Genomic DNA, 10,814 nt, shown 5'->3' on the forward strand with positions numbered 1-10,814 from the left:
ATTTCAATTCACTTTGAAAGTAGCTTTGATGTTCTATGTTTCCGACCTACTAATTTTACAACTAGAACTGTGTTCACTTAAACAGTTCATTTTCGGGTTAACTTTTGTTGTCAAACTTTAAGATTAAATATCTAGGAATACATTAGTGGATCCACAAGCACTCCTGTACAGCAAGTGGAGTTGATACATCTAATTGCCAAGGATCACAAGTTTGGCAACAGCAATTGTTTGTGCTCGGGAGGCAGGAAATGCTCTGCAAACCAAGGTACTAGGGGCAGGAGTAAGGGGGCAAATAAGTGTATACAGTTTACAATATACTTTAAATGGCTAAAAATGAAATATTATTTAGAAAAACATGCTTCATTTGAAATTTCAGCTTTAATGTAATAGACCCTTGCCTCGGAGCATGATGGCTATTGACACATGACTGATCCAGGGCATCCTATTCATTTTTGGCTGGAGAAGATTGGCGTTCAGTTTCATCCACTCGTGACCACGTCTTCCAACTACCTCACTCACTTACATGTGGCTAGTTCTGCCTCCGCTTACCTGGCTCCTTCAACTCCCAGTTCTGTTATAGAGCGTAAGGATGGAACACCCCTGTGCTGCTTAATATTCTAACTAAAATTAAGGTGAAAAGTACTTTTCTTACATATAACTTTTATCACACTTTGAAAATCACAAAAAAATCTTTAGATCACCTGATGTTTAATTATAATATTTAGGGGGCTAGTAATAAGATTTAATGCTTAGTAAATGTGGATAGATCGTTATCCTTAAACAGAATTAAGCTGTAATGCAATGTTCAAAGGTGAAAAATATGAGAAATGATGAGATGTTTGCATGGTATTCAACTGTAAAAGTATGTACTTGTGTTTAATAAAGTATATTTGAGCATAGTTTGAGTTATAGCGGGAAGAAATTACCCAGGATTTGCTCCCAAACTCTTTTATGTGTGTTACCATAAATCTTTTTCATTGTAAAACAATTTAGTATTATCCTACCCAATACCACCACCCAGTGGCATCATCCTCCCATGCTTCTTTAACTCACCCATAGCAATTGCTGCAGCCTTGTTGAATTAAATGAATACCAAATGGAATATGTATAGCAAACATCTTCATTGTCAGATGTTTAATACAGCATTTTGAGGTGAAGCTATTACTCTTATTATCAACACATACATATTGTACAGAAAACGTTGAAGGGGTAGATGTTTGTACTAGAAGGAGTTGAAAAGCGTGCTGTTGAGGAACTGGGGGAAAGTTTATGTTGACGTAAGGAGCTCCTCCAGAGTTTTGGGTTTTGCTAAGACCTATGTGCAGTATTTAATCAAGTACTTCGGAAAACCCTTATTAACACTACAAGCATTTACCAGGAGTCATAAAGAAATAATGAAAGGGCTTTAGAGCTCAACCCTAACTCTTGATGCACTTAAGTGAAATGAGTCTGTTTAGTAAGTAACAATCATCCAGTTATTGTGTTATTCCATAAACTAGATCTTCTGAAGCCCAAAGAAAGTCACTGCATAAAATAGGACTGGATAGTCTTCTTCTGCCTCAATGTATATAAGTAGGAAGATGGTATGATTTAGAGTAGGGCTGCTCAGCTGCAGTCAGTTTTGCATGTCCCAGCTTCAGTGCAGGCATTGTAATATACTACTAGTTTTCAGGCAAGGATAACAGAATACCTGATCAATTTCCTCATCGAGGACTGCAACCATTCAGCCCTGGTGTAGACCTCAGTTGATATATATGTACATTGCAATGCACCTTGCATTCTACAGTGTAATATTATAAACACAATAGGAAAAGTGAGGCTGTATTTGCCATTAATGAGAATCATAATAATAATACTAATAATTAAAAGGGGTTAATATGGAAAAATAAAAGACCAGTGACACCCTTTTAAAACAATAATAATCAAAAATCTTTATCCCTTCACTTTACATATATTCATTCATGTACCTGGTTGTCATTTAAATCCGTAAAAGTGATGTTGTTAACCCGTTTCCATCTAAAACTAGAGTGAAACTAAGCAAATAGCAGTTTCCATGTTCTCACTACATGGGCTAGAATCTGGGCTAGAGAAAGGCAGGCAAGATCCATGAAAAGCCTATGAATCACATCTTGCCTTATTTTCACCTGACATTGTTACGAATGATTTTCTTAGTAATAAACCCAAGACAGAGGTTGACACCCCATTGGTAAATTGTTCCATCTACTGCCTCTAGGTTTTTTGAAATCTTTTATCTTTTAACAATATGCTAAGTCTTTCACGTTTACAGATATAATCACCCAAATTTGTCCTGTTGTTATGCAAAGAAGGTGCAGTTGTGTTTATTGTGGAGCATAAGGGCAAAACACTTGTAAAACATATATGAATAGCTCACCTGAGAATGGACAGTACTTTCTCCACTCTCAGAGAGAATCTCAGGTTTTAGCTTAGCTGTAATATTTTAGTGGACTATAACTTTTGCTATATCATTCTAATCCCATCCACATGGGCACAACAAGCAAGGAATTCTTTGTCTAGACTCACTTTTACACTTAGGGAAAACCCAATTTTTAGACCCAAGTAAAATGCACACACAAAATGGCGACTAGCTCGGCTGAGAACAAACTTAACTAGCCTACTCTATGATGAATCCCATCTTGGGAAAGTCTTAAGCTTCTGATTACTTGTGTTGTTACAGAGGAAAAATATCGCCACAAGCATATGAATATTTTTACAATTACACTGCATGGGGATCCATACATTAAATCTATCAATTTATCTTAAAGGTGCAATCATGTACATGTTTGTTTCAGGATGAAGGAAATTGTTCCCTAACATGCCCCAGTGTCAAAACAATGCATAGGCTAGGATGCTGGTGTATGCTAGATAGGCTGGGGTGCTGTAATAGATAAAGAAGATCATTATGCTTTCATAAAGAAAAACATTAGGAGGCTTGATTTTTTTATACTTGTTCTTAAAATTTACCATGTCAAAGCTGAGGTCAGTAGCAGCAATCAAATCAACATCACATTTCAGATGACTCTGTGTGCTTATATATAACCACATAGTTTACATAGGTTATTTATAATGATGTCTCTTAAAATGACAAAATAAGCTGCCAGCGTGGATTGGGTCTCTGGGCAAATGTCCAGTAGACTGATGAGTGATTAGCAAACCTGGGAACTCTCCAGGTTTGTCTCGGAGAACTCTGTGAGAAGTGCCGCTTCTCTGGTTCTCTTGGTCAACACCTGGATCCTGGGTCTTGACAAGCCCATTTTCCCTTTAAATGTGGGTGTTTCCCACAATGTCAGTGGGAACGCCCACTGACATCAATGGGAACACCCCTAACATCAGTGGGACCGCCACTAACATCAGTGGGAGGTCCTGGCCGTGTCCTGCAAGGATAGGCTCCAGGTTGCCGGACACCACAAGTTCCCAGATACGGTTATAAGTCCAAATAATTAAGACAGAAACTGCCAAAAATACCTACAAAATCACCAACACTGAATAAAACTTAAAATAAATTGAAAAGAATTGTCCTATAAAATTAGCTTTCCAATATGAGATATTTTAAGAGCATATTTATTTTTCTAAGCAGACTGTGTCTGCTGTCAACAGTGTATTAACACGCATGAGCAAACCAGCATTTTTCTGTTCTAACCTGTATTATGAACACATTGACACAGCTAGCTAGTAATATAATTGAAAAGCAGTAGCTGCACGTAGTGAGAGGTAATCGCTGGTTCATCATTCCGTAATGTTTACAATAGTATTATTTTCTATAATAATTAAAATATTTTTGCAACATTGCGCAAAACAGTGCTATAAAAAAACCCACAACAAATATTTCAGTCAATTTTGCACAACTGTACTTTATGTAATATAATTACTTATTGCTTATTGTTTTACAGTGAATTATTGTTTTGGATGTTTGTTCTTAAGAACTACAGTGGTATGTGTCGGTCTAATGGGATAGCATGTCTGGGGCTGCAATCCCTATGCCACAATACAGTGAAGGAAAAAATGATTTGATCCCCTGCTGATTTTTTAAGTTTTCCAACTGACAAAGACATGATCAGTCTATAATTTTTAACCCATTAAGGACCGGGCTCATTTTTCGTTTTGTACCCTGTGGGACCGAGGCTGTTTTGACACTTTTGTGGTGCTTGTGTTCAGCTGTAATTTTCTCCTCACCCATTTAGTGTACCCACATAAGTTATATATTGTTTTTTTCAGGACAAGATGGGCTTTCTTCAGATACCATTATTTTGATCGTATCATCTTATTTACTATAAAAAAAATAAAAAAAACATGGTGAAAAATTGACAAAAAACACATTTTATGACTTTTATTTGAAAAATCTTTTACTCACCTAAAAAAGCAAGTAAAAAAACTAGCTAAATAGATTCTACTACTTGTCCTGAGTTTAGAAATACCCAATATTTTTATGTTTTTTTGCTGTTTTTTGTAAGTTATAGGGCAATAAGTACAAGCAGCGTTTTATGATTTCCAAATCTTTTTTAACAAATCTGGTCAGTCTGCCTCCATCTCCTCTTTGGAATATCTTTGAAGCCGGTTAACTCAATTTAACCCATGCAAACCATATATTTTTGAAAATATTTTTTATATATATTTTTTATATATTTTATATTTTCTATAATTGTATCACAAGCATTCTCTATTTTTATTTCCTTTTATTATTACTACACTACTAACTTTCACGAGATTGTCTTTTTAAATTTTTTTATTTTATTTGGACTTAATAATAAGTGCTCACATGATAAGTTGCTTTTATTACAACACTTTTAAGCTATAACAATTACTTTAATAAGTATTTATGTAATATGTTGGTTGATATTCTGACATGTTATAATACTTTTTTAATTGTATCACAATCATTCTCTATTTGTATGGTATGGAATTGAATGTAGGGCATGTGGAGTTAAAAATCTTAACTCGATAATCTGGTCATTAGATACCGTAGCAACAACTAACTTAATAAAAGGGAAAAATATGATTTTAGAGGGTAAAGTTCCGGCTTGGTTCACCCTCAAAGTGAAAATGGGTATAAAAGAGAAACTGTTAGAAACTCTTGATATCCAACTACTAGAATGTGTGATTAAAGACCTCTCTCTAGAGGATTGGAAGATTCCTGGGATATCTAAAATATCAGATATTTATCAAAATGAAATTATCCCATACCCAACTCTGATATAATAATTCAATATACCTAAAGCTAACATCTTTAAATATTTGAGAGTGAAAAACTGTACTTTATTTACTTTATTTTAACTATCAGTCCGCAAGGGAAGGCTCCAGGTAGCTGGAGTCCAGAAGTTCCCGGGTATGCTCATACCTGTATGATTTTAAGAAAATGTCACAGAGCGTGTATTGCTCTACTATTGGTCACTAGTGCCAGAAATAAAGACGCACCATCCCTAATTACACGCCAAAGCTGTTTCCATACACAAAACCTGTGTTGGTAACATTATGCTTACCTTTGGGGCATATTAGGTGAGGATGATATAAGGTTCGGGTCAGTGAAAGACAAACTTATTAACAAATATTCAATATCTATCTATCTGCTTATTCCTAGACCCTAATTCTTTGACCCTCTGGGCTTGTGACAATAAAACGTACATTTGAAAATATAGTTCATTATCTTAGGCGCTAGTAATCTGATTACATTTACAGCCGTAATATCAGGAAAGATAAATAGGGAATCACTGTTAATATACAGGAAATTGATCCTAGCTTTAGCACCTACCCATAGTAAACGTGACAGCTACTCTGTGCAAATTGAAACTATAACCTTTTTCAAAAAATTTAACATGGTGCCATTTTTGTTTTATAGTTTGATATAAAACAGATGGATATGTTTTGAAATCAGAAACAGATAATTAGGATGTATTTGAAAGATAAATTTAAAATGACATCATTGTATGGATCATATGAATGCCAGGTGATCACAGAGCATACTAGAAAAGCAAACTAACAACAAGAAGGTTAAATTATTATAGCCTACAATTATATAAATGACATATCTTAAATATAAAACTACTAGCAATAATTATTGTGCTTTGTTTCTCCTAATCATATTACGTATCTACAAATATGTTTTGGAAAACTATCTAGCTTTTCCTTCCACCTGACTAAAAATACGGGGTAACCAATAAGACTTCAGCTGCCTGATGATGCGGATGTAAGGTATAATATAAATTCCAACTATCCGTTATTGTTGTGCAATTTACAGGAAGATCTTAAACGAATTGGATATCCAAGGCTTGAAAAAAAAAGCATACATGGCAGCCATGGTACAGGTTTGAATATTTATTTGTGCAAAATTAAAATACTATATGTTATGCATTTCTTTTCATTATTGCGACTTCAATGATTATTTAGGCAAATGTTTCAGGCGGATATTTGAATATATATATTTGTTTTCAGGCAACAAATTGTGTTATCTGCCCATTTGGTTTGAATTAAATTTGAATGGATTTTTTTTTCAAGAAGTGAAATGTAAAAAACTTTTACTTAATGTTAAGGAAGATTTACTTTACTGAGAGTTGGATGGATATGTGGAATACCCCCCCACCAGCAGAAGTAGCTTGAGGTCCACAGAAACTTTGAGATGTTTCTTTTCCTTAGCTTTGCACCTCTTTTTTATAAGTTGGTCTTTTTCGTTGAGAGTTTGAAATATATTATTAAAAGTTTAGTTTTAGAATGATCTGAGGTAGGAGTTTTTGCAGTATAAGTATTTCTGGCATTGCAATTGTTACCCTTTTTGTCTTTGCTGTATATAACCTTTTGCACCCTGTCCTTGATTCTTTTTCTGGAGAGTTTGTATTTGCCAATACTTAATCAGCAGCAAATATTAGTTGTATTGGAGTCAATGCTTAACACATGTACCCACTACATTTTCTGGGAACATTGCCAAGATGCCAATCGCTTGTTTAAAACTGTCATACCCGCACAAAAGTAACACCATCTAATAAACTGGTAATTGTCTCAGAAAATGAGTGACATAGATGGAAAGAGATGACGCAACAACAGCAGACAAACAAATGAATCAATCTTCAGAAAATGCCAGAGGTTTTGTCATTTGTTTCCCATTGTTTCGTTCTTATATGATCGCACCAAATTGGCAAAATATGGTAAAAATTAAGTTTGTATAAATCCAAATGTACAAGTCTAATATATATATATATAATTTTATATATAATTATATATATATATATATATATATATATACTCTACATTATAAAAAAAGTTATAATAATATAAACTGTATAACTAAAAGTGTTATCCATTAGTGACATTAGGCAGCAGTTTTTTTTAACAATCAGAGTTCATAATTTTTATTTGTTAAATATGGAATAATAGTGAAAACATTTTTATATTTTTTTATGTGGATCTTTTCTCAGTTCAACTGGGCAAATGGAACCAGGAGTAAAAATGTCAAAGGGTTGCTGATTGAGGAATAAAGCATATTATGTTAATTTCACAGAAATTGAATTTTTTTCTGGCATTAGTTGTCTTCCTATGGAACCCAAATGTCCATAAGGCATCGTAATTAAAATGTTAACTGTACCTCATTGCACAAGTAACATTCAGTTAAATATCTTTTAAAAGCAAACATCTGATTTATTTAAAATTATGATACATGTACAAAATGCACTTGATTATATATATATATATATATATATATATTCTACTAAAATGTAATGCATATTAAGGTCTTTTTATTTGTAACACATTTGTACATTATGTTGTAATGTTTCTGCATTATGACTTTTTTAATGTTGAAAATCATATCGTTACAATTTTATAACTTCACAATGTGATCAACTAATGGTTTTCATCTTGTGCCTAAGGATTCTGAGGATACCATCAAGAGTGACTTCCCTTCCCTAAACGAGCGTTCACCTTCTCTTCCCTTTACTGGTTCGCATGTGGAACTAGAAGAACAAAGGAGGCCAGCACTAGACACCAAAGACATAATCATTGATGAAACAAAAGAGTTCTGTAGAAGTAGCCCAAGGAAACTAGGCAGATACCTTTTCAACCTCTTCCCAGTGCTTAAATGGCTCCCACGTTACAAAATTAAGGAATATCTTCCAGGAGACATCACGTCTGGTATCATAGTTGGTATTGTCACCATACCACAAGCAATTGCTTACTCTCTTTTAGCGAGTCAAGACCCAGTCTATGGACTATACACCAACTTCTTTTGCTCTATAATCTATTTTTTTATGGCAACTTCACGTCATAACTGTGTTGGTACATTTGGTGTGCTCTGTCTTATGGTTGGTGAGTCTGTGAACAAACATTTAATTGCTGCAGGCTTTACGGACCTTGAAGAAAACGAAGATGTACTAAACTCTACGCTGTCCACAAATGGCACTGTGTGTGGAAGGAGTTGTTATGCTATTAAGATAGCTACTTCACTAACATTCATTGCTGGGGTCTACCAGGTACGGTTCTGCAATGCTGATGCACTGGTAAATCAAGATTCTAGATTTAAGAATATTCAAGGATTAAAGGCATGGTGAGATCAGACTAGAAAAGACAAAATACTGATCTGACATGTATAGAAAATACAAAAAGCTTTAGGCAATCTGATAGATTGAATACCTGCTTGTCTTTGATTTGATGGATATGTTTTCTAATATAAGCAACAAATGCCTTATTATTTCTGTCAAAGTTAAAATCAGTTAAAACTTAAAAGTTTTCATCCAAACACAATATTTTTTCTCTTTTCCTAGATCATTATGGGAATCTTTGGATTAGGTTTCATCTCCATGTACCTGTCAGAGCCATTACTAAATGGTTTTGTTACTGGATCATCCATCACCATTGTAACTTCCCAGATGAAATACCTACTTGGTATAAGCATACCTCGCACTGATGGTGCAGGATCATTGGTTATGACATGGATCAACATTTTCAGGAATTTAAAAAACACTAATATATGTGATTTGTTAACAAGCACTGTTTCAATAGCAGTCATGGTACCAGTAAAGGAAATTAATGAGAGATTTAAGAGCAAAATGAAGATCCCATTTCCAATAGAATTGATAATTATTATAGTGGCCACAGTGGTTTCCCATTACTTTGACTTTAATGGCAATTATAAATCATCTATTTGTGGCACTATTCCAACTGGATTCATGACTCCTAAAGCACCAGAATGGGATCTTCTCCCCAAATTAGCAACTGATGCTATACCTATTGCAATTATTGGATTTGCCATGACAGTCTCTCTTGCTGAAATATTTGCCAAAAAACATGGGTACACAGTCAGTACCAATCAGGAGATGATAGCTATTGGCATGTGCAATCTCATCCCTTCTTTCTTTCACTCATTCGCAAGTTGTGCTGCACTTGCCAAAACACTTCTAAAAGAGTCTACAGGGGCCAATACTCAACTCAACGGTATAGTTAGTTCCATTCTTCTGTTGCTGGTGTTACTTGCTATTTCTCCACTGTTCTACTCCCTTCAAAGCTGCATATTAGGAGTTATAACTGTTGTTAGTCTTTCAGGTGCTCTCAAGAAATTTAAAGATACACCAAAAATGTGGCGGGTGAGCAAAATTGACACAATTGTATGGTGGGTCAGCATGCTTGCATCTGCCCTTATCTCAACAGAGATAGGCCTTTTAATAGGTGTCTGCTTCTCTATGTTCTGTGTCATAATCCGCACTCAGAGGCCAAGGGCTACCCTTCTAGGCAAGGTCAGTGGGACCGAGATATATGAAGATCAGTCAACATACAAAGAACTCCGTAATATACCTAATGTCAAAATATACCGGTTTGACGCTTCTCTTTACTATGCCAATAAAGACTATTTTAAGAATACACTATATAGTGAAACAGGAGTTAACCCATCTTTAGTGTCTGCACTACAAAAAAAAGCAAAAAAGGAGACAGAGAGGGAGAATTCTGGGGAATTGAAACACCATTTTTTTGCCAAATTCAATGTAATAAGAACCGTGTACAAGGCCCACAAATCCCCTGAAACCATCATACCTACAATCAATATGCACTCACTTATAATTGATTGTGGTGCCATGCAGTTTATAGACACTGTTGGCCTCAGCGTGCTAAAAGAACTTCGCACAGATTATAAAGAGATTGGAGTATGGGTTTTCCTTGCCAACTGCAACCCATCAGTGCGCCGTTTACTACATGATGGAGGATATTTTAGCTCGATTGGGGATGAAAAGCTAGCATTTCACAGTGTGCACGATGCTGTAAATTTCGCTGAAAGAAAATTCATAGAAAAGCAAAAAGAAAATCAAATTGCAGAGAACACCTTCTCCGTTGACTCGCATCAAGCTATTTGTGATGATTTTTAAAATATAAAATACATGACAAAGAAATGCATTTTAAAGGGCTAATTAATTATGTTGAGAAAAATGATGATGGTTATTCTTAAGAAACCAGCGTTTGTTTTTAATCAGATTTGATTATTGGTTGGTTTTGAGGAAGTCATATCCTAAACAAATAACCTTTTAGGGCAAAAAGAAAGTCAGTAATGCCATTAGAAAAATAAATTATTTTATTATCATAAAATTATGGACTAGCATGATATAATTTATCATAATGATATAAAACACATCCTCCGGCAGCCGTGGATGTCTGTGTAATGCGCGTAGACAACCTCCGCTGCCAGCACTTCCGCCATGGCCTCTATGGCGGGGCACCGGCATGACATAACCTTCCACAAGAGCCCCAGCGGAAATGCCAGCAGCGGAGGTTGTCTACACGTATCGTGCAGATGTTCACTGACTGTGGCGATGCGTGTAGACAACCTC

General features: G+C 35.1%; 1 protein-coding gene across 1 annotated transcript; it reads left to right on the forward strand.

Annotated features, from left to right (window-relative positions):
• Positions 1–423: 423 nt before the first annotated feature.
• LOC149299400 (sulfate transporter-like) lies at positions 424–10,355 on the forward strand. Its single transcript, XM_089485974.1, has 4 exons — positions 424–583; positions 5,297–5,355; positions 7,872–8,471; positions 8,763–10,355. The coding sequence occupies exons 1-4, from the start codon at positions 424–426 to the stop codon at positions 10,353–10,355; spliced, it is 2,412 nt and encodes an 803-aa protein (XP_089342100.1).
• Positions 10,356–10,814: the final 459 nt, after the last annotated feature.

The sequence above is a fragment of the Sceloporus occidentalis genome, unplaced genomic scaffold, assembly GCF_023333645.1.
Source record: "Sceloporus occidentalis isolate IW3139 unplaced genomic scaffold, rSceOcc1.0.p SCAF_28, whole genome shotgun sequence".
NCBI classification, from domain to species: domain Eukaryota; kingdom Metazoa; phylum Chordata; class Lepidosauria; order Squamata; family Phrynosomatidae; genus Sceloporus; species Sceloporus occidentalis.

What these genes read in the sequence shown, in the direction of transcription:
- LOC149299400 (XM_089485974.1), top strand. Translation starts at nt 424, where the DNA reads ATGACTGATCCAGGGCATCCTATTCATTTTTGGCTGGAGAAGATTGGC. An exon ending in TCCCAGTTCTGTTATAGAGC is followed by an intron (nt 584 to 5,296) that starts GTAAGGATGGAA and finishes TTTAACTATCAG; the next exon opens with TCCGCAAGGGAAGGCTCCAG. An exon ending in TCATTGCTGGGGTCTACCAG is followed by an intron (nt 8,472 to 8,762) that starts GTACGGTTCTGC and finishes CTCTTTTCCTAG; the next exon opens with ATCATTATGGGAATCTTTGG.